The 25,134-nt window shown below is 35.1% G+C and overlaps 1 protein-coding gene across 4 annotated transcripts in view; it reads left to right on the plus strand.

Annotated features, from left to right (window-relative positions):
- The window catches only part of ASCC3 (activating signal cointegrator 1 complex subunit 3), a 253,611-nt gene that overhangs the window by 103,999 nt on the left and 124,478 nt on the right, over positions 1-25,134 (plus strand). For all 4 annotated transcript variants that reach the window (XM_082276623.1, XM_082276626.1, XM_082276624.1 and 1 more), the window contains exons 12-14: positions 3,293-3,469; positions 6,607-6,678; positions 22,713-22,847. In XM_082276623.1, coding sequence (XP_082132749.1) covers positions 3,293-3,469; positions 6,607-6,678; positions 22,713-22,847 — 384 coding nt within the window. The remainder of the gene's footprint in view (positions 1-3,292; positions 3,470-6,606; positions 6,679-22,712; positions 22,848-25,134) is intronic.

Raw genomic sequence — 25,134 nt, forward strand, 5'->3', positions numbered from 1 at the left:
TAGATTTCTAAAAACCATTATGGAAAATCGAGTTTCTATAGATGAATAATAGATACATAGAATTATAATCTAAATATAAAATAAATTGAAACTGAATTATAATCACAGAGAAAATGCGAAAAATAAATCATATGATATGGTTGCCTATTCAGGTAGCCTTGGGTTTTTTAAGTTTAGCACAGTTTTAGTCACTGCGGTTTTTATAATGCCATGTAAAATTAAAACAATAAAAACCCCTCATTCTCTATAAGCATGTGATGATATGCATAAACTAAACACATGGGTATTTAGTTTACAGTTTGAATTTGATCTGAACATAAAATAATGGGAAGGATTTATTTTAGTGTAAGTGTACCTGTTTTTACATCTTGATTATTTTATATATGTATATAAATTATTTATATTTTTGGTAAACAAATATAAAAGTAGATGGTAAAAAAATAGACACTTTTTTTGTTTGGATGGCCTCAAAAGAACTTACGGAAATTGATGGAATTATTTTAATAAGATGATTAGAGGGATGGAGTACTTTCCTTTTGGGGAAAGGCTTAGAGAAGTGAGAGTGTTCAGCCTGGAGAAATGAAGGCATCTGGGTCATCTTACTACCTTTCAGTACCTGATGGGCACTTAAGAGAAAGCTGAAGAGAGGCTTTTTACAGGGCATGTAGTGATATGACAAGGGGGAATGGCTTTAAACTGAGAGTAGGTTTAGTTTGGATATTAGGAAGACATTATTGACTGTGAGGCTGGTGAGGCACTGGAATAGGTTGCCCAGAGTTGTGGATGCCATATCCCTTGAAGTGCTGGAGCCCTGAACAACCTGGTCTAGTGGAAGGGGTTTAAAAAATGTGCTATACATATATATTAGTAATCTTAATTACTTGCTTGCGTTAGGTCTCTGCTGCAGTTGTCATGTGGAGTGTTAATTCAAGGTTTTCAATAAGTTCCTTAGCTCCAGGGTCAACTGCTGGGTCAGTGACTTTAAGTGGCTTCTTTGTTTTACTAAGCTTTCAAAAATGGCAACTCTCAGTAAACTGTAACTATTCTCTAGCCACTGTTTTTATTTTAAACAAAATCTTTGAAAAAACACCTTACACTTAGGTGCTGTAAAAATACATATGTCCGTGGTTATTAAGCGGAGTTGTTGTTAATTGTTTGAATACTTGAAATGCTTTCTTGCCTTCAGCTGAAACCGAGCATACTTTCAAACTAGTGCTTTCAGGCTCTTAGGAGATTTGAAAAAAAAATTGTTACTGAATTTAGCAAAATCGAGTAATGTTTTCCAGATGGGAGCTCAGGTACACTTTGAGATTGCTGTACTTATTATCAAGCAATTGCAAACAAACTATGGGACACATATATCAGCAAGTGGTAATTGTGCTCAGGGATTCAAGCTTGAAAATAAAGAAGTGTATAAACACTAAGTAAGATAAAACTTTTGCACCACAGATGCCCAGGTGCTGGCTGTGGGGGTGCAATGTGGCCTTGGTGAGGGATGTCTGTGGCTGCCCCACGCCAGACATGGCCACTGACAGCGGGCTCTGACCAGTCCAGCACAGGGCATGACTGAGCCCCACAGACAAGGTGGTGGCACCTCTGGTAAAGCACGCTTAAGAAAGAGTAAAAACACTGTGCAGCAGTTGTGAGGGGAAAAAGGTGAGAAACAGCCGTGCTGACACTAAGGTCTGTGCAGAAGGATGTGCTACTCCAGGGAACCAAGCCAAAACCAAAAAAACCCAAATAGACCAAAAAGAAAACAACCCACTCTGTGCACCTCCCCCACCTCTCAAAAAACTCCCAAACCTCAAACACCTCAAAACGTGTGGTTGATGATGACTGTAGCCCTTAGGTTATCACATAATCCAGCCACAAAAAGATGTGTAAGAAGTAATAAAGCTTTTTGTGCTCTTGAGCACTGCTTTTGTTTCCTGTAGATTTCAGAAAATGAAATCTCTAATTTGTCCCAGTTTGCGTTTACATATCAGATTTTGTTGTACATGGGGCTTTCCTTTGGAAAACTGCTCTTGTGCAAGTGCAGAAGGGTAGGTCTGCAGGTTTTCTGTGTCATTTAGTTGTTTGCAGACACAGTTTTAGTGTCCAAATTTTTGCCACAGAAATGTCCATTACCAGGCAACGTAGTGGTTTACTTTGTCTGCTTGTCTGCGGTGTTTGGTTCCTTTTGAGATTTAGTTTTACATTTTGGTATGCTTCCTATTCTTCAGATCTGGATTATGGTGTGGTGTTGTCTTCCTTGAGAATCCTCTCCATTCACTTTTTAATCATCTATTTTGAAAACTTTTAATTTAACTGTTTTAATTGCATTCCTTTCACTTGAATTCAAAACACCTGAGTAAATCAAAATCTGTATTCGAAGTAAAACCTCGTATTTTTTGAATAGGATTTAGCCAGGTAGAATTTACCAGCCTTACTCATCTTGAGACACTGACCCATTTGAGACTAGTTGAGAACCTCGTATATGGCTTCAGTTACAGTGTCTAAAAAGCCTTTGTAATAAAATTACTGTGAACTCTGGTTTTAAATAGTTATGCTAGTTGTGAGCCAGCCTACGCAACTCCTAATGTTCCAGAATGAAATGGGAAAATTCTTGTGTACTTTGTTCATTCAGGTCTTCTGTGTGCTTTCATTCTTTTTGAAAATTATCTGAAAATACATATAATATGCAGGCTTTTGTGTGGAACAGAACATTTAGTTGTAAATCACCATTTCTGTCCCTTATTCAGTGAGAAGGCATGTAAACCAAACATCTGAGGAATTAAAGATTTAGAAAAAAGAAGAAGAAATAAGAAGGAAATGCCACTTACAGAGAACTAGAATACATTGTCTAAGAGTGTAGTAGAAGCAAAAACCCAGGATGGAGGAATGACACAAATTAGATTCTTTTTTCTTTCCAGAATAGTGGTCAGATTTTGACTGAGGAAGAAAAGACACCAAATCGTGTCACAGTTTTGCCTATAAATTGGGCTATCCCTTCTTAACAAAGCCAGTTTTCTGCTATTGTTCCTCCATGTCAGTTAAAGACTAGCTAGCCTTTTGGAGGGCAAAAGTACAATAAAATAGAAAGATGAATAAGCAAGATTTGATGGAATTGCAGAATGCACTGGTTTCTTCAATACAGGATAATCACTAACTCACATCTATTGTTCACCTTTTATGGAAAGTACTAACTGTTTCTTTGACATTAATGTTTTACAAGGGATGTTTTAAAACTCTGTTCTCGATTCTTTGGCTTACAACACTTGGAAAATTTACAGTTTTTCTGCTTTTTTAATAGGTTGAATCTACACAAAGCATGATTAGGATTTTGGGCCTTTCAGCTACATTACCCAATTACCTTGATGTTGCTACATTTCTGCACGTCAATCCCTACATTGGATTATTCTATTTTGATGGCCGTTTCCGACCCGTACCTCTGGGACAAACCTTTATAGGAATCAAGACAACCAATAAGGTGAAGAATCATGAATGCCAAAGAAAGGGTTGCTGTTTGTGGTTGCTGTTTGTTTTGATCATGCTTCATATATGTATGTGTATGGGGTACTGGTTTATTATGCTACAGGTGTTTTTTGCAGTATATTTTCTTTTCTATAAAGATATACATAATTGAAAGGTGCTTTAAGAATCTTCTTTCCTCAGTTTACCAAACCTGTAAGTAGGCGTTGTTGGAGTTTGATACAATCATATTTAGCTTTGCATTGCCTCTGCTTCACTACTAAATTTTGCTTGGTGAGGAAGAAATCATCACCCTCAACGGTAGAATCACTTTAGCAGCTGAGTATTCTGCCTCTCTCATTTCAGATTTCCATGTGGTGCATCTTGTTTGGCTGTAAGGATGCCTGAGGAATGTTATAAGAAAAATACTAATTTTTTTAATCTGGAGAAATATATATATATATATATATATATATATATATATATATATATACGTGACGCACATTACTATTAAAGTTACTGATGAAACCTTAGCATGCTAAGCCATTAATTATCATATGTACATATTGGATAGAAACTGTATTTAAAGTATCCCTAAATAAGCTTCTTTACTCATTGTGCTATTGGTCGTTTTGGGAAGTATTAAGACGATGGTCATATATAATATTCTTATCAAAAATCTCTAGTGCAGTGACACTTGACATGTAAATTATAGTTCTTTAAATACAGGACTTTATACAAACACTTCCCATAGATTTCCCATGCATCTCGTTAACTTCTAATTAAAATTTATGCAGTTTAACTTTTGGAAAAATATTGTTCACCTGTGGTGTAAATTAATAGAAATCAAGACATTTTCAATCAAAAGTCAGTTTTGTAGTTTTTTCAATCATAGCACATATTTTAGTTTTTGTAAAAATGGACATTGCCTTTCTTGCTAGGTTATTGAAGCAGTCATTTCATCTGCAGTGCGGGAGAGGAACTTATTTTACAACTGTAGGGAGATGTTTCAAATCTATACGGACAAGAATAGTTTACCATATGGTGCTTACCGTGATTTGCATATTTTAACCTTCATTAATTGCTTTTAATACCTTTACTCTTACTTGCTGTTACTTTTAATTAATCTTTCACTGCTACTTGATTTTAATATTTAGTTTATTTCCACTATATAGTAAGAAAAGAGAAAATACTCCCTTTATTCATAGTCACTTTAGAATGCATTTGGGATTTAAAAAATCAAAGATATATATAAATCTTGTAAAATATGAAATTATTAAAAAAACAGTAATTTTTTAAAGAAGCATAAGGAGATGAGGAAATATGCGCAAGTAATTGTTATTCTGAAATACCTGGCAGACTGTTTTGGTAATACCACAGCCAGGAGTTCTTTTGTTTTTCAGAAGATTGTCATTACAATTTCACACAGCAGAATATATTTTACAATCAAGATAACACACTTTACTGCAAGCAAAAAATAAAAGTACTAAGCCTCTTTGAAAAAGGTTTCCATTCAGGATAATACTAATACTAAAGCTGCCTAATTATTGCCATTATCAACATCCTTGTGGTCTTTATGAGAGGAGGAAGGCAATGTAAGAAGGCACAGGATCAAAATCAGTTATTGCAGACCATCATCAAGTGCAGTCAGTGCTGTGTCTATATACACACTAATGAGTTGCAAGGAGATAGAAGGTTGTTAGTTACTTTAGGTAGATGCTTTGCCACAGTTTTCTAAAATCCTGCATCCAAAAAAAACTTGCCGAAAATTTGGAGCTGATTAGCAATTTACAGAGTCACGTGCAAACTGTAAAGAAGCTACAGGGACAGCATGATGTATTTATTATGCATAGAAGTTATCCAGGAAAGCTCTCAAAACTCTGTATGTTGAAATTCTTGGAGCATATGGCACCAAGACTAAGGTTTGGCTTCTTCAGTCAAGGTCTGTTAATGTCAGGTATTTTTCTTTAATATCAGTCTTTTTTCTTTATGCGCGTTTGTTTTTCTCTTTAGGTATAAACGCAAAGAATACGTGAAATTAAGTTTGTAGTATGTATATATATATATATACACATACTGTCCATGTGTCTTTATGCACTGCTCTTGTATGTTTCTCCTTAATGATTTTCACTTGCTATTATTTGAAAAAACGTATTTGGTAAAATGCTAACTTCTCATTTTAAGAATGGTTAGACTGGGTGCTTGTCTCTAGCACACATGCCCATATTTTCTCATCTTTTTATTATTATACTTTTACAGTTTCAAATATGAATGTTCTCTTTTTTCTCTAAAGCTGTTTTAAAGCTGTGTTTTTCAACTTTCATCTATTCTAGGTAAATCCAAGTATTAAATTTCCATTTTGAAAGTTGTACGTGCTTTGCTTTTGTAGAATGTCTCTTTGTGCCAAAACAATTTGGTTATAAGACATGAATGCACAAATGAAGAATGGAATGATTGCTATGATTTTGGACTTTATTTATTTCGATTTGTCACAATCTTAATACTGAGGTGCATTCAAGTAAATACATGCTATTTATATTGGAATACATTAAAGACACAGAAAAAAATAAGAGTGGGTTAAAGAATACTCTATATTTTGACTGGAATCTTTCTTAAACATTTTATTTATCTATAATTGGAAACTCTTTACATGCTACTCGCAATGTTCTCTGTGCATTACCCAACTATGAAGAAATATCTGTTCTCTATGGCAAAAAAACTATCAGTAATTTCCTGGAGATAAAAAAATATATATTTATGCCATGTAAAAACTATTTTTATATAGCAAATAGAAGGCCTTAATTCTAGATAAGATATATTAAATGGTTTTCTCCTCAATATCTTGTAGAAGTAAGGTTCCTTAATATGAAACAGATAAATTAAAGAACCGGGTTACTTCTCTTTGGTCATTAAAAAACACCAGCAAAGTCACATAACAAATTTTCTATTAACTGCCCTTACTCACATTTTATCTATGTATTTTCATGTTTTATTTCTGAATTTAATAGCAAAATGCTGTTGTTAGGAATGGGAATTGATGTATTGTAAATTTAATTGCATAATCAGATTTGTCTTCCATGGATCACTCTAAATTGCTTGATACATAGTAGATAATCCATAAAGACAGAGATTATTTTAACATGGACTGTTTTTCAGGTGCAGCAGCTGAATCATATGGATGAAGTATGTTATGAAAGTGTGCTGAAGCAAATAATGGCTGGACACCAGGTATTTATTTTTTAGTTTAGTTTCCATTTAGTATATATATAAAGAATTGCATTTTGATTATCATAGTGATACATTAAGAATTTTTTTTTTATGATACGTCACTTCAGAGGTAGCCTCTAACCCTACAAACACTTCATAGAAATAGCATGCAAGAAAATCTAAACTGACTAAATAGTGTTACCTTCTAACAGAGGCCAAAATTCCTGGTACTTTATATATCCATAAAGTTATTAATGTGTATTTATGTCACTTTTTTAAAAATTGCAAAGCAAAGTAGGTCAGTACTTTAGAGACCTTACAACAGGTACACTTAAAGATTAAAAAAATCAAAAATCAAGCACCTAATTGTTATTCTTAGCCTTTCCTATGTCTTTCAAATTCTAGTCTTTTGTGTTGGAAATGACGGATGACAATTATGAGTGTTCAAGACATGGTGTGTAAGGAACTCAGCATAAGTCATTTGAAATATCCTGGGGTTTGTGTTTTGTTTTCTTTTAAAGTAAATAATTATTCATTTTGCTTTACAATAGAGGTTTCTGCAGTGAATTTTCAAGTCTGACGTTCCCTCCTCTAAGAATATGGGCCTAACTCCTTTGCCTGAATAGTTTCTCGTTCTGTTATGATTATGGTCCTGAATCACTCCCACACAATGTCTCATTTTTGTTAGAGCTTTGCACATAAAGCAGGTGTGGCACCTCTTCAGAGCAGGAACAAATGCTAGTGCTCTATGATGCTTGAAGAGGCTTTTGGGTAAATAACCTATATATAAATGAGGGAAACTGTCCCATACAGTCACACTAAGAATTGCACATTTTTCCCTTTCCACAAAAAAATTCATTGTGATTTTTGAAAAATGAACAGTTGGTTTATGACTTGGGAAAGGAAAACATACTTCAGCAACAGCCTCTTAGTTCTCCTGCCCCCCACCACCTTGCTTTAGCTCCATTCTTCCACTTCTCTTGTTGATATCAGTTACTGTTGTTACATTCAGAAAACTTTCATGAAGATTACTTATGCAAATACTGTTATTTTCCTGAGTGAAGACTGTTAATGAAATTTTTTTTAGCAGTACCAAGGGAGCTTTAGTTTGTTTTCTCTTCATTGTCAATTATGCACATACATTACCAAATTCCTAACACTGAAGTATGTTTAGTTTCTTATCTTTCGTGTCTTGTTTTGATTTTGTGTATTTTCACTTGCTGAAGTGGAAGTGGCAGAGTCTTTAAATCAGTAGTGTCTAAGTAATGTATCTTGGATTCTCAGCAGGGAGTCTGTATGCTGTTGTGGCATATTTACTGCACCTTTCTTCCCCTCTCTTTTCATCGCACTGAGGGAAGAACTGACTGCAAACATATATGATATTATTTGAAAAATTCAAGTACAGTAAGTTGTTCAGTTCTAGGAGATGTTTTTGTAGCTTTTCTTGAGAATAGTTTTAGTTCTTGTGCTAGCAGCTGAATACATGAGTATTTTGTTTTAAGGCATGAGCTACAGTTGTAAGGTCAAGAGAAGAACCGTAGTCTACTTGATGTTACAGTTTCAGCAGAGAACACTTGCTGATCTCAGTTTCTGAAAATTGTATTTCAAACCAACAGCCATATAAGTATAATTTTGGACAAAGCAGAAGTATGGTTTCCCTTGCTATATAAATGTTGATTTGATTTCAGAATACTTTTGGTTAATTTGATTCAAATGATTGTAAATTTTCTTTGTTTGAAAATGTTCATTCTGCTATGTTGCAGAACTCTTGTTTAGAACATCTAATTAGCAACCAGTTACACTGGACTTTTCTTCAGAGTATTTAATTTATATTGTCTTGATATTTATTAAACAAAATATCATAGCCTGAAATGAATGATATACAAGTAGCATTATACAGGCTTTGACAATGCAGAATCAAACACATCAGCTCATTGTCTAATTATAGTATGTAGTACTGTACCACATGAAAAGTTAGAATTTTCCTTTTAATGAGTGTGCTATGACAAATGATCTGTCTAATCCTTAGAGTAACTGCAGATGTTTAAAAAGTGGGAAAAAAAAAACCTCATGTAGATATATCTACATTGAGGTGCCTGCTCCATAGTGGAAGATGAATATTATAAGCTAATATGATGAATGTTACACTAGAAAAGTTTTCTTCAGTGTCTTTGCACAATTTTGAGAATGCCCTTTGATTTTCTAAGTTTCCAAAAAACCCATTACCTCATGTCCCTGCTCACCATAGGCTGTTATCATCATGCTCTGTTACCTTTCTTAGCTTGTGTTATCCATAAAACTTGTATTTATTAACATTATGTATGTGCAAATTTCATAAGCTTTTTTACAAAGCTGTGGTTGCTTCTAAATATATTTCTTAAAAAGATGTATTCATCTCTTGCCCCCAAATACGTAAGAAAAAATTTCCATAGCTGTTGTGTACCTGTATGACTTTCGGGACATGGTTGAGATTTTATATCTATTCAGGCAGTGATGTGTGACAGACACAGATTTCATTAGCAGTACTCCAGAGAGCCAAAAACCTCTCTGTTCTGTTTTACATGAAGTGCAAGAAAGAAATACCAGAACCAGAGAAAAACACTTTCCCTCTTCTAAAGTTGCTTGAGTTAATGTAGATCTTCTTGTGGCCATCAAGCTTTCACAATGTTGTCTCTTTTAAGATTCTTGACCAGAGTCTTTGGAATGTCTTAATGAATTAAATTCAACATTGTTTGTCTACTGTTCTGTTAACTCATTCTCAGAGAATTCTACCATACCAGAACTAAATAGTTTACTCTTGTGGAATTCATGCTGATGTGTCACTGTCGTATTATGGGTTGCAGTGTGAAGTTTGACTACAGTTATACATCCATGTGTTTTTATTAGATGTATGTATGTTTTCATTTTTTCAAGGCTAAGGCTGGTAGGAGTAGTTGCATTCTATAGGCATGTGTTTTGACAGATGGAGAGAAGCTTTTTATGTTGATTTTTCAACATTCATCCTCTGCAAGACTTCAAGCTCTTCCTGGCTGCTGGGAAATTATGAGTTGGTGATTCAGTCTTTAGTTTTGATCCATCTGCTCAGACTAATGAGATATCTCATTTGTAGGCTTCACTTTGAATTACCAAATGCAACTGAAACAATAACATTTGTCTTATAGCACAATTCTCCTTTTGTTTAACTTGAGGAAGTTTGATAGATGGCTTGCCCTACTGAGTTTTCTGGGGTTTTTGTTACAGAAACTTCCTGACATTACTAAAGAAGTAAGATCAAAAAATGTCCCAAAGGTCTTCAAGTACTTTTAAAATCAGTGTGCTCATTTGGTAGGATTGCTAAAAATGTAGAAATCTGTTAGAAGTTTACTCTGGCAGATCCTACCTCCTAAGATGGCTTTAAGTGAGAACCTCTAGTGCTGTTAAGTCTGCTTTTCTGGGACTGTCCTTCCATGCTTGATATTGGTGAATATTTGTTTTTGTGTCATACTTTGATTTTGCTATGTTCTGATATAATCTAAAAAGATCTTCTTGGACTAATTTGCACTTTCTGAATTTTATTTCTACCTCTTAATATACCAAAGATTCTTTAAATACAGAAAGAAAAAACTGTGCACCATTTGTCAGAAAATATGATTCTATGGTCAGTTGCAGGTGGAGTATTTTTCCAGCATTTCTCTTCCAGGATACTCTTCACTTGAAGACTAGATGAAGGCTAAGTGACTGAAAATTATCATTCCTTCAGTGTTATTACAGCTGTCTTTTTTCAGACAATCACTAGTGGGCCACATCAATCAAAAGCATTATTTCAGCTACAGAGCTGAAAAAAAATTCACATTTTCCAGCCCTGTGAGAAGGGCATCTAATGGCAACAAGTTCTGGGGTTCAGGTAGCACCTTTCTGAGACAGCCAGTGGAGAGCCTTGGGAGATCAGTAAAGACAGTGACTGAAGACTGCATGTGTTGGCATCATTTTTATAATAAATTGAAACATTACATTGCTGGCCAGCTGTGTGAGCCAACACAGGCACGTAGCCAGAACAACCCCAAAACCAGGCTGAAATGCAAAGAGTTCTTTTTTTCATTACCTCACTCACTGGAGGATCCTGAAGCAGTGTCTTGGAAGCAGAGACACATGAGGGGCAGCGCAGGCACTGCCAGGCTCAGTCCATCCTAAGGGGCAGTGGGGCTGCTGTTTGCACCCATCTACCAGGGGCCCACGTATTGTACCACTGTGCTGGGATCTCCCTGGGCTTTTTATGATCTCTGAGCTTTGATCTCTTGCAGGACAGGGATCCCAGGCTTGTCCATGAGAGTGCCTCCAAGTCTATGTGAACACCTACGTTAGCTCAACACACGAGATTCTATTTCTCAAAACAGACAAAGGATAAACAGCAGTGGGCATAGTATATGGGTTTTCCCATACTGTAATCTCCAGGCCTAGGCAATCCCAGCTGCAAGATCACTTGAGTAATCTACCATCCTCCTCACCATTCTTCTGCTTTTTCCCTTTTCCTCCCACCACCAGTTTAGGACAATGCATATCATACTGTATTTATCTTAAAAATTTATGACAACAACATGACACCCTTGTCATGTTATGGTTTGAGAAATAACAGTATTTTTAGGAGTTTTGAGAAATAACATAGTATTTTTAAGGTTTTGGTTATTCCTCTGAAACATATCATGTGTAAATTTTGATTTCATGTTAAATTCATTTATCTAATGTATTGAACTGCTGCTCTCTTTGTCAAGGTTCACTTGTTTAAGTTAGTATCCTAGGGAGTTAACTGGTTTTAACTTTGACATAAATTTGCATCCATTTTGTCTCCTGCTGTTACTGACCTTTTGCTGGTTTATCTCATTAGCTTGGTTACCAGGAGATGACCTCATGTTTTTTCCTTTGTCCCCATCACCTCTTAAATATTTTTGCTGTTATGAGTTTGTCAGAACCTTAGCCTTTCCTATCTTTTCTTTTTTTTCTTTCTTGTTTTTTTGTTCTGAAATTCACTTGAGAAAAAAATCCCATAAATTTCTTGTATTATCAATTAGAAGAGTTTTTGCTGAAGTCCTTGAAAGCTTTTGAAGGAGATTCTTCCTCAAACTGCAGCCATAAAACTCTTCTTTTGCCACATTGCCCAGACTATTCACCTCTTTTATTTCTCCAACATTTTCTTGTTATTCTTTTCTTATAAGTGATTCTCTTTGCTATTACTTAAACCTTCAAAAGAAGTCCTGTGTTTTCTTTGCCCTTGGTGTTGTTTCATCAGGACTCCTGTATTCTCTCTCTGCACCTTACTTTCCTGCATGGCTTTTCTTCCTGACCTTCAGGACTCTGTTACTCTACTTGTCTTCAGTCACAGGTATCTAAGTTTCAGTCCTGGTTCCATTCAGTGCACTTTGGTCCTTTGCCGTTTTGTCTGTTTATGACAGTTTTAACTTGGAGTGCCTTTGGCATTCTATTATCTTCTGAAACCTCTCTTCCTTCTTAAGACAATAATTCCTGTTTTCCCACTGCTTTTGAGAGTTTTCTGTGTAAGTCTGACATGACTATCTGTTTTAACTTTTCTTTCGCTAGCTCTGGTATTCAGGGAAACTCTAGGAGTTGGACTTGACCATCCATGGGTTTCCCTTCCAGCTCAGCTTATTCTGTGATTCCTTGAAAGTTCATTTTCTCACTGAGCTTGGTGTTTTCAGTTCACAGCAAAAACTGGCTGTTCCATGGAAGTTCTGACACCGTTCTGTGCTTCTCATTGCCTGCTGTTTGTGCAGGCATTGAGGTTCAAGGTGTCAGTCCATAAATACTGAGGAGACGTCATGGCTTTGCAAGAAGTGGTTTCACTATGCAAGGAACAGCTTTTCTAGTGACCAAAGATACCAAGTCTGTTGCAAAGAACTTGGATTTTTGAAGTGCTATATGGCATTGAAAGCCTCACCACAACATCACAAAGTGAATGCAGTAGTAGTAATTGTACAAAATTAGCAACAACTCAACTTAAGATAGTAACAGCAAACCAGTAGAGATACAATAAGCCTCTTCGGAATTAACATACTAGAAATCTCACTACTGGGATGAAAAGCGTGGATGAAAAATAACAATGAACATCTTTATACAAACCATCTATTCTTGTTGATGCACTGAGTGGTGATTTTGAACTGCCCATTTTGTGCTTGTTTCAGTTCAGTTTTTTTAACCTTTTGAAGAAAGTGCTTTTTCAAGTACACTGTTAGTTTCTGAGCTTTTACTCTTCTCATTTTCAGCTTGTTTTTTAGGTTTGGCTGGATTGTGTTCTCTTCTGCTTTTGCAGTATTGTCTCAACTGCATCTGATATACCTGTCACAAGCTTTTACCTTTTATCTTTTAAAATTAAATGAATGTGCAGAATACAGCCATTTGTAGTTGTAACATTTTTAATTAGTCTATGCATTGGGTGGTTACTGTGCAGTTTTCTGGAGATCAAGATTGCTTTATTAATTAGAATTTATGTTCTTAATTAAAATGTTGTCTTACACCACTGGTTCGCATTTAGTTCATTAGAAATAATTCTGAGGTGTTTTTAAAAATTTTGGAATAATTTCTAAGTATCACCTTGCACATATTTTTAATACTTTACTCTTTTAAATCAAGATTTTTGTTGTCTCAGATCAGAAACAAATTATATTCGAACTTACATAGTCCAAGCTGGTTCTGTGATGTATGTTGCACATAAGGCATTCACTTTGTCTGTAATTGTTCTCTATGAACAATAATTGACTTGAACTTTGCAGTACTAAGAAGTGTCATCTTGTTTTTCTGAGCTATCTTAAACTAAAAAAGAAATAGAGTAGTTAATTTAAATCTATTATATTAAATTGTCAGCAGTGAACTTGACAGGTATTAATTTCATCTGTAAAAATGATGGATTAAATTTCTTTATTATCAGTTTTCCAGCTGTTATTTGGCTGCAGAAGCCGTGTGAAGATAAAAGTTTAATAAGCTTAGTTACTGGGGCTGTTGACAGTGCTTTTATAGCCAAGTCTTGAGATAAGATTTAATAAAACAGTATTTTCTTCAGAGGTCTCTCTGGAACTTAGTACCTTGAAAATTAAGCTTATCCTAATATTTTTTCCTGTGTGGAACAGTGTTTATAGCATGCTTTGGACAAATAACTCTGAGAAGTTACAGGATTTGTTAAAATGTGTTCTTCATCTAGATTGGGTGTTTTTTTCTAGATTTTCATTTTAGAGCTTGAAGAGTTTACTTCAGCCTGAGTTTTTGTGCCTCTGTAACTGTACAGGTTGTTTGTCTTCCATCACCTGGTGTAGCTTATCTGCATATATATATGTGTATATATTGCTTCTATATTTATATGTGTGCACATGTATGAACAAAAATACACAAATATAGAAGGTAAAGTGGCATGGCAGGATAGCTGAATTATGACTGATGATTTTAAATGTTATTTCCCTGTCAGCTGATTAAGTGAAGAATTTAGGTTTTGGATAGTTTGCTTTTGCAGTTTTTGCACAATTAGGGCCCACTTGTATGTGTGGTTTCTTTAACAAAATCACAAACTAGTTCAGTGATGGTGCACTATTTTTATGTTCTGCCTCATCATTTATTTATGCTCTTCCTTTACATATTAACTGCTTTTTCAACTTTAAGGATATAATAGTTAATATAATGTTATGCCTGTAGAAATGAAATTTTGTATCTTACTTTAATTGAAAATACTGTATTGATGTGCTGTGTAAAAGATAAGCTTCAAGAAGTGTTTTATACCAGATGTTTCATGTTATTGTCAAATGATATGTATGTACTATTTTCCTCTGTATTTTCTGGTCAAATTTGTTTGACTTTCAGCATTTACCTTGTCAGCTGCCTTTATGAACAGCTGAGGAAATTGCTGGAAATGGATGCTATAACAAGTCATGTATATAAAACCCCATAAGTCTTCGATTAGGGAGCCTTCTAAATGTTTGTGTGCAATGTTTCTTTGCAGTATTCTAATTTTTGCATGCATGCTTGTATTTATATAGTAGTTTGTCTGTATATGTATACTGAGGTGTTCACAATGAATTTATGTAGACTAGAAACACCAGTTTAATATCTTCTCATTAATTATGAGTACGTGAGGTGTTCAGTTTATGTCTGCAGTCTTGCACAGCTACACAGATGTTGTAGGTATTGGTAATTATAGCTGTTTAAGGTAGCAAGTAGTACTATTAGAATTATTCTTCTTCCAATATTATGAATTCTCATTGAATCATTAAAACAAATCAAAAATCAAATTTAATTCCAGATGAGCAACTTCTCATAGCTTAAAATTTTATTTAAATGAAGTAATAGATGGTTACAACCTGAGCCAGTTGGCCTTTTGTGGATGACCTAAGCGTTAAGTTGCAGATTTACTGCTTGCAAATGTGGCAAAGGCAGACTTGACCAGTCTTGCAGCCATATGTGATGACTTTTAGTAGCTCTATGTTAAAAGCTGTTTTTCAGATGTGACACTGCAAACCATTAGCAGTCTAGAAGATTGTGGAAAGTTAAGGCTGTGGATTTCTGTCAGCTCCACATTATTTTTGAAGAATTCAACAACGAGGTTAAATGATAGTCCAAAAGACATGTTAAGCATTGTCAGTGGTTCAAAGCTTTTGAAAATTCTTGCCCTGTAGCTCTGAAAGAAGTGGATCTGTGTGCTTAATTTATCATGATAGTATCAACTATATAAACAAACTACCTGATTTTTGTCAAAACATCTGTAAATTATTCAAAATGTAACAAGGCAGCTACTGTCCATCAAGACCTTATGCCTGTCACAGACTTACAACAGGTGTCACCTGAGAATCCAATGGTAATGTCATTGGTGGGTTCCAATTAGAAATACACAGAAACATAGGTTGCTGTAGAAAATAAGGTATTTTGAGGAATCCATGAGGATGGAAAATAAATTTTCACTAAGATGCATCAGGAAATTCCTTTTGACTTTATAGTTTTAATCACTTTCCAGAGTATGAAGTTTCTCATTTATGTAATGCTGTGGTGTTGAGAGTTCTCCTTGTGGCTACTGGAAAGATGAATCCAGAATATATTACATTTGGATAATTGCATGCCTTTTATTCATGAGGTATTTATGATACTCATATTTAGACCAGGATATTTTGAGAAGGACTAGGTATATAACATGTGGGCTTAGGAGGGAGATTCTCTTTGTTCTAGCACAATTTACTGCTTTTAACAATAAATGCATCATTTAAGTTCTTCATAACTTTATTACATTTCATATTAAAAACACTGCTTGTGCTTGAAAGCAGTTCTTTATTTTTCCAATGTTATAGAAAGCCTGTTGATTAGGACCAAAAATCTGGATAAAGGTCTGTCTTTAAATCAGTACTGATAAAAAATAAATTAGAAAACATGACTGTTCTTTTAACTGTTTAGTAGGTTTATGTTACTGAAACCAGAAGATAGATTGACATGGCAACTTTCTTAATTTTTTTTGCTTAAGTAAAAGTAACAGGAATAGATATAAAGATTTCTCCAGTATCTTTTATGTTCCTTTCCTTTTTTAAAGCCAAATAGAATCTGTGTATCACTACTGACTCCTGGGTCATTTTTGTGTATTATGAGCGTTATACATGTGAGTATAAATAGATTTGAAAATATAAGAAGAGACACGGTGAACATGACAACTCTTAATCTAGAGTGATATTTGTTGAAAATATAATTTATTATACCATAGAAACATATTTTATTATACAAAATCAAAATAGTGTCAAAACAGGACAAAGGGAAATGCTTGAAACAAATTATTGCATGATCTTGTTTTTCTAAAAAAAGATACAGTGAAAAGCTGCTTATAATTTTGAATAATAATTGTCATTCAAGTCCATTGGCATCTGCAAAAATGCAATTGTTAACTACCTAATGACATATATTTGCATAGTAATGGCCTAGCTATTCTTGCTTAATTTTATATACAAGAATAGTTTGCTATTGCTATTTCTATTTCTATCCTGTCAATTAAAATTCAGAATAATTTCTACTACCTGTAGAAGTCAGTAAAGTATTGTTTGTTTGTCTTATTTTTCATTCGCCCTCTGCTTTAATTTTCACTCTATTCATTTTTCCTCTGCAATTTGTAATATATTTGGCTAATGCTACAAATGGAAGATAGCACAGATCCTATTATACTGTTCTGAAGCAGGTTTTCTTTAGTGGAAATTGTATATAACTGTTGTATAAAGGCAGAGTCATGAAGTTTCATGTGGCAAGTACTTTTTTCTCGAAGCATCCTCCCAAAAGTGCTGCTGCATAAATACTGGCTGTTCTTCAATGTAAAGGTTTGATGTCATGAGAGTTTCCTATTTTAATGCTAGAGGCTCAGTGTCACTTAAGGTCCCTAACTGTTTTATCCATAGCCTCGAATGGAAATGACACCAAACCCCTGTATCTTTCAGTTTTAAGTAGGGGCAGAGGACACAATGTCATGTTTTAGAGGAGCATAGCTCAGTGCCTCTCTGAAATGCCTGTGCACTGCTACATGCAGCATATGGAACAAAAGGCAGAAATTAGGGATCTGCATCCCTAATTGATGAGCTAAGATGGTATTGAGATCAGATATGTGATGCCTCACATGACTGAGTGCTGCAAGGGGTGGAAACAGAATCTTGAGCAAGGCTGAGGTTAGGGCAGCAAGAAATTTTCTTGTGAGCAGGGATACCCAGAGCTCTGCTTAGGCATGGATGATGTGCTAGCTGAGAGTTTAGGAGGAGGATTAGCCGGTAGATAGACATAAGCGATGTCATTGTGAGATTTTGCTATAGACACTGGTCAGGAATAAAGTAAATGAGGCCTTCATCAAACAACTAGAAGCAGCTTAATGTTTGTAGTCTCTGGTCTACCAGGGAGACTTTACCACCCCAATATCTGCTGGAGAGACAGCACAACAGAGCAAAACCAATCCAGTATGTTTCTGGAGTGCATTGATGACAATTTCCCAGCACAGATGATTGACAAGCTGATGAAGGTTGATGTTGTGCTGGACCTTGTACTTACAAAAAGCAAAGAACAGGTTGGGGATCTGCCTGCTGGGAGATATTTTGGCTGCAGTGACCATGCGATGGTGGAGTTCAAGATTCTGATGGAGGGAACAAGGTGGAAAGCGGCACTGTCCTGGGCTGTAGGAGAACACTTTGGCCTTTTCAGAAATCTTGAAAGATCCTATGACAAGTGGTCTAGGAGAGCTAGGAGGTTTCAGCGTTCAGATCTTCCAAGCTCAAGAACAGTCCATTTTGATGTGCAGGAAATCAAGCAAAATGGCCCAAGGCAAGGGTAGATGAGAAAGAAACTCCTGACGAACATGATAAGGAAGCAGACAGGAGGGTAAAGCAGGGACTGGAAACCCAGGAGTAATATAAAGCCACTGTCCAAGCATGCAGAAATAGGTTTAGGAAAGCCAAACTCTCTCTGAAGGTGCATCTGGCAAGGTGTGTAAACAGCAGTGAGAAGGGCTTCCACAAGTACAGCAGCAGCAGGAAGACAGCTAAGGAAAATGATGGCTCTTTGCTGAATGGAGCAGGAAACCTTGTGGCCTAGAAAATGCATAACATTAAGCTATTCTATGTCCTCTTTACCTTTGTCTTGCTGGTAAGATTTGCTTGCAGGAATCCCAGAGTCCCTGAGATGAATGGGAAAGATCAGAGCAAAGACTTATCCTTAGTCCTGCCCTTACTGTAAGACAAATGAAAATTAAGAATAAAAAAAATGATAGTATTTCAAAATGTGTGTGATAGAGCAATTTTTATGGATAGATATAGAACATATGAGGCAAAATGAAGGAAGAGCCAATAGGAAGAAAATTAACAATTTCCGATATAATGTCTTCACCATAACTCTACATAGTTTCATGAATGGCATAAAGCTCAGTTGGGGGAGGTTTAGGTTAAATGTTAGAAAAAGGTTCTTCACCCAAAGGGTGGTTGGTCACTGGAACAGGCTCCCTGGGGAAGTGGTCGCAGTACCAGCCTGACAGAGTTCAAGAAGAATTTGGACAATGCTCTCAGGCACATGATGTGATTCTTGGGGGTGTCCTGTGCAGGGCCAGGAGTAGGATTTTGATGATCCTTGCAGTTCTCTTCCAACTCAAAAGAGTCTGTGATTTATAAGAAATAAAAAAATTAGATGGGACTGTACAATAAAATATTTGCTAGGATAGTCACATTCTAAGTAAATATACATTTCCACATTAAAAAAAATACAGAAATTGAAATTATAGGGCACATGTCTTTAAAAAGTAGTATTATTGCAGATAAATAAATGAGCAAGTGCACATTACAATAGTAAAAATATCTGCACAATGGAGTTGTTACCCCTTAAAACCCAGTATGTCTAAATAGAAATGTAGTTAGATAAATAGTGATGTTAAATAGATATTTTAATGAGATTATTAAGACTTAAAAAAAAAAAATCCTAGGTTTTGTTTAAACAGGGATGAACAGAAGTAATTTATTTGAGTGAATAAATCAAAATTTAGAGAGCAATTAATGGTAATCTATGAAGAGTTCAAAATATATCACCTTACTGTTTTGATTAGCTTATGAAACATTATATATTTCTTTGCTATTAGTTAATATTTTCTGTTAAAATATTGTATGGTATTGTGTAGCTTTGTTTTTCAGCACAGTTTCCTAAATATTTCTCTTGAGCGTACAGATGTTTTAGTGGTGAGTGTTGCTGAAAAATTTTTTTGGCATTTTTGACTTCTCAACCTGAATGAAAATTCCTATATTCCAATCCACATTATTTGATGTTATGTGGTGAGTAAACGCAGTCTGTTTTTAAATTGTGAAGAATTTTTGTAGAAAAGAAAGAATATAAAAATGTCTCTTTAGCACTAGTCTATAGGCAGCTTAATAATCCTCCAGTTTTCTGTAGTGTAAAAGAAGATCTTAGTACACATGCAAATTATTTCAATATTTCTTTTAAATACAAGATGTACTAACATTAATTAAAATAATTAGAAAGTAAATTCAGATTCTCTTGTTGCCTTGGTAAGTGACAGCCTGTTCAGCTTTTTCCATTCCCATGGTGTTGTTTAATATGCAGAAAGATTTTAATATGCAAAATACAAAAATCTGCTAAAGTAAAAATAAGATTTCTGTATTAACCTTTTTAAGCTTTAGTATAGGTCAACTTATGAAATTTCTTATTTCACTGCTGTTCTTTTAGTTTCTAGTTCTGGGTAGTTGTTCATGAGTTACTGGATTTGGTGAGAGGAAGGGGAGATCACATTTATACACTGCTATGCTATCAGTTAGATCTGGTAATGAAGATATCCTGATTTATCACCATTTTTGATCAAGAGCCATTTGTGAACTGTGTGTGTTGTTTTCATGTATTTTTTGTATGTAATATACTTTTCATTCTGTAAATGTTGGGCACTGCAATTTTGAACTGTATCTTGGCAGTTAGGGAGAAATCACAACGCAAGACAAAAACTGTTTTATTACTCTTTGGAATAAGGCTGGATGTTAGTGAGTTTTACTTGGTCTGTAAGATGGTTCCATATAATGATGTGGAGGGAGATGTTTTTAACATAGATAGGTGTATTTAGCAGTCCTTGGGGAAAAGTGTTGAAACCTTATTAGGAATTGAGTTTTGTAAAACACTTGGAGGAGTTTTCATGCTGACCTGAAGGGAGAAAATGTTTGGACAGATTAATCTGTTGATCAATATCCCTAACTGTTCATTTGCACCAGAAGTAATACCCAGATCAAGAACCACATAAAAGAACATGTTGTAAGGATTTAGCTATGTGAATCCAAACAGTGTCTTGAGGCTAGAATATAGATACTTGTTTCTTTACTACATAATTAATATCAATATTGAATTAAATAAATTCATTCTTTCATCTTAGTTTCTTTGAAAGGTATGATGCAAAGTGGGTGGCAAAACCTAGGCCTTCTCTCTTCGAGGAGAGGTATTCAGTAAAAGAGAATTGCTGAACTCAAGCAGTCAAGTCACCAGCACTTTTAATAACAAGATGGAAAGATAAACGGCGTGTTTCCCCAGAAAAATGATGAACCTTTTTAAGGCTATCATAGAGAATATCAGTTTGAAATATGTATTTTCCCATAGCAAAAGTTAATCCAAGCATCTTTGCTGTCCAAGGCAGAAGAAATGTATTTCAAGATTATAAATTTTTAGTAATAATAGCACACTTGTCTGTGCTTTGGTGATGCACTAACATATTTCATAAAGATTGAAACCTGGAATATGCAACTCTTTGGGGAATACAAGCAGTTCCTGCTGTGAAATTTTAAACAAAGTTTTTGGTGAAAAGGTTTGATTTGTTTTATACATTGAGAAAATTCTGAGGAGGTAACCTAGCTAGAGACATTTGCTTTCTCTTTTCTTGAATATTTTTTATTATTTAAAAGCTTTGGTTTTAGGAGAGCAGCAGCAGACGCTTTCAGCACTAGGGCTATATACACCAGAGCTAGCTTTGAACTGCATAGTACAGATCTAATTACACAGCTTGTAACTGTGGAACCGCTTCTCTCTCTTCTAAATTACTTTTCCTAACTTATTTGCATAATGTAATGCACAGAGATTTTGCCACTGAAATATAATATTCTCTGACACAGTTAGGACAGGATAAATTAACCCTCCTAAGACTATATTGCTGTCTTACAGTATATTTGATAAATGTTTACTGACTTCATTGGGGAAAAAACATTCAACAAGGTGTTATATGTCAATTAAAATAGGGATGGTTCTTTAAAAACATGTGGTGATGTACAGAGATTACAAGATGTAACAAGATGCACAGAGACTGTTGTCTGTCTGAGAAGTTCTTTTTTTCGGTCAACAATTTTGCAGTCACTTTAAATTTTTTCAGGTGTTGATTTGTGATCACTTAATACAAAAAAGTCAGTGAATTCAGATGTGCATTATTACTTTAAAAACAGTGGGAAAGAAATACTGAAGAAACATGCTGCACATCTGAAAATTAGGTGTCTGTGAGAACTCTAGAAAGACTTCTGGGTAGAGGACAGTTTCACAATGCTCGTTTCTTAGTTATTGTGTGCATACTAAGGTCTTAGGTCTTTCTGAATGAATGACTGCTATGGTGTCATATATTGTCATACATGTAGGCAGAAGCTTTAGAAATCATAACAGAAGTTGTATCAAGTCTGTACCAAGCCTCTGCTAACTAAAAGCAGAAACATATGGTTTTTATTGTTTATACTTGCTGAATTTATTGAAATTTATTGAGTATAAGAGACAGAAGAGAAAGGGAACTCAGAACATAAAATGCGAAGTGGTCCTAATCCATCTGTCCCACTCCAGTTCTTGAAGCATGTATACTGTGTCCCTCTGATTACCAAAGTTTCTAAAGCTCACAGGATTGTTTCTAGACATATATTATGACAGGCAGTAATCAGAAAGGAATATTTTAGTTATTTTTAGGTACAAGACTCCAACTCTGTTTTGAGGACTCTTGACAGTCTCACCAGCATGAAAACAAAAGTAAAACATTTCTCTCAAACATTTTGATTAGTGTTTTCATGGCTTTTGAATATTGTATTAGTGGTCCTGCTGTTAACAGTGGTGATATGCTTGTGGGCTTTTAACTGTGAGCATTGCACAGTAGTTCTTTTTTGTTTGATTGGTTGTTCCTCTCTCACATAGCTAAGTTGTAGCATTAGAATGTTTATCACCCCACTATTTGCTTTCCAGATTATTTAGGATGTGTCAAATAACACAACTCTCTACATCAATGTTAATCTCACTACTTTTTGAAGATGAACTATCTATGGCCAACAATTGTTCCCTATTTTTAAGGATTTAAGAATTTTTAAAAAATGCAAGTCTCAAAAACTCTTTGAAAATATTAAATAGAATGTAGGCAGCGTCATCCTTTAATTGCCCTTAAGTGGCATTAGTTTTCATCAGTATGTCATGTATTAACTAGTTTTTGTCATTCCCATAGGGAATATTTTGTAATTGAAGTGTTTTCATTATTTGATTAAACCTTTTTTTTATTTCTCATTGGCCCTGTTTCTTTCTGTCTAAAGGTGATGGTGTTTGTTCATGCTAGAAATGCTACAGTACGAACTGCTATGGCTCTTCGAGAAAAAGCCAAAAATAATGGTCATATTTGTCACTTCTTGTCACCCCAAGGATCAGAATATGGACAAGCTGAAAAACAGGTAAGTGAATACTTTGCACTGATAGTCTTTTCAGTGTTGGAATTTTTTTTTACAAGACAGTCCAGCATGGGAATAGATGCAGCATTTTTGAGCTTCTGGGAAGGTTTTGCTTTGAAACATCATGTGAAGTTGCTGATTTGAATGGGGGAACAGAAGGAGTAATGGTAAAGGAAGAGCGAAGTCCCGTTACTTTCAGTTTGTTAAGATAAAACTGATAATTGTTTTGTTTCATGCAACTTGTACTACTTGACAGTAACCTTCATGTTTGCAGCTCGGGAAGCCCCTAAACCACCAGTTTCAAGGAATATGCCAGTATACCTGCTGAAAGACAATTTCCATAACAATTCTTAATTCTGTGCTGTGTGTGGCATTTATATTTGGTGATATCAACTGAGGTCTAAAGATTAAGTTAGCAGTGTCTTTCTAACATTGAAAAATAATGTTCTTTCTCTTTCCACAAGTGATTTCTCTCCAAGAACATAGGGGAGATACTAATTCACTGTAAAAATTTTAATACATATATGAGATACCTTCTTGCACTGGCAAATGTATTGATAAACTCTTCAGTATTTTGGACCTGTGAACTGAATTTTTTGAGGGTTTTAGGTTCTTGTGTCTGTTGTTAGTTGTAATAAATATGTTACCTTATAATATGCCTCTGAAGAGAATGTGAAAAGATTCATTCAGTCTTAGTAATTATGAATGGAGCACAGATGTTGCGGCTGGTAGAATCAGATTTCTGAAACACAGAGAAATGTAAAATCAGGATCAGATATGTTCTTTTTTGTCAAGATGCTTCTGAGAGCTATAATAAATATTTTAAAACTATGCTCTTATAAGTTGATGTCCTTATATTTCATAAAATAGCATATTAAAAAGCCCCTCTTTTTCTAGTAGATGCTAGTATCTGCTGCATTATAAAAATAACAAAAAACCTGAACTTGGAGACCCCATGTTTCTACTATAATGCTAATTAATGCTGAACTTTTTTTTCATTAGATTTCTTAGAACAAAATCTCAAACTCTTCATTTATTACAAATAATGTTAGTTTTTTAATGCTAATACAAGAAAAAATTAAGTATTGGAAATACTAGTGCTTATTTAGACAGTCAAAGTTATTGCTAAAGAAATGAAGAAAAATGTTATGCTTATTTTGGCAGTGCATATTCTGTGAGGTAGCTGTCAAAGAATATTCATCCAACTCACTGTGTATGTCAGTGAAAACAGCTCCCATATCTTTAGTTTCACTTTTCATTAATTAATTAAATGAATTAGAAAGCATATTCCTGTATCGACGGAAACCACAAAACTGTCACAGAGAAAAGTTCTAAATCCATTTGGAATATGTGTAATATGAATGTGTTTTGATGTGCTCTAATACTTATTACTTGTGGATATAGCAGTAGATTTCATCTCTGAGGCAATGCATCATATGCACCATGCTGGAAGGGACAAACAGGGAAGTGGAGGAGAGGGTGTGTTCTTTGTTAGGTTGATCTTTGTGCAGAGCCCCACAGTGAAACTGGACATGTGCATGGTTCAAGACTGGAGCAGGAAGGAAGGGACAGGGAGGTTCTGTTTGAGATCTGTTGTGGAGTATCTGTCCAGGCAGACGTAGTGGTTGTGACTTACTAGCAGATACTGGCAGAAGTCTCCCCACTTCATTTGTGACCATTATCTGGGATGGTAGCATTATTCAGGCAACCCATGAGGTTCTTGGCTACACTGAGACCACTTTTGAGTCCAACCAGGTCCCTATTTTGCTGCTCAAGAATTGGTGACAACCATTTCCCTGAATGGCAAATTTTGTTGTAGTGATTGAGCTCAGTATTCAGAGGAAGGTTGTGATGATAAACAGTGAGACTTAGGGCTGTGGTCTTTGGGAGAGCAGTCTTTGGCTTATTTAGAGAATTACACAGTAGAATCTGCTGAGATGCTTCCATGAAGGAGACAAATCTCTCTGCTTTTACACTGAAGAAATGGCTTGAATAGGGAGCCATTCACCTTCACTGAAAGCAGTGATGACTTGGCATCATGATTCAGGAAGTGCGGAAGAAACTGGGAAAGAGAGAGGTAAATGAAAATGAATACTTAAGTTGTAAGCTTTATGTGCTATTCATAAAAAATGCGATTAAAATATTGTCACTATATAGGTTTATGTGAAATGAGCTTGTTATTCTAAGCAAACTGCCAAGGGAATTTGAATTCTTATGTGGGAATGCTACTCTTTTAATATGAAAATGTAAGCATCATCCTTTTTCAGGAAAAGCTGTAGACAAGATCAGT

The sequence above is a fragment of the Coloeus monedula genome, assembly GCF_965178545.1.
Source record: "Coloeus monedula genome assembly, chromosome: 2".
NCBI lineage: Eukaryota > Metazoa > Chordata > Aves > Passeriformes > Corvidae > Coloeus > Coloeus monedula.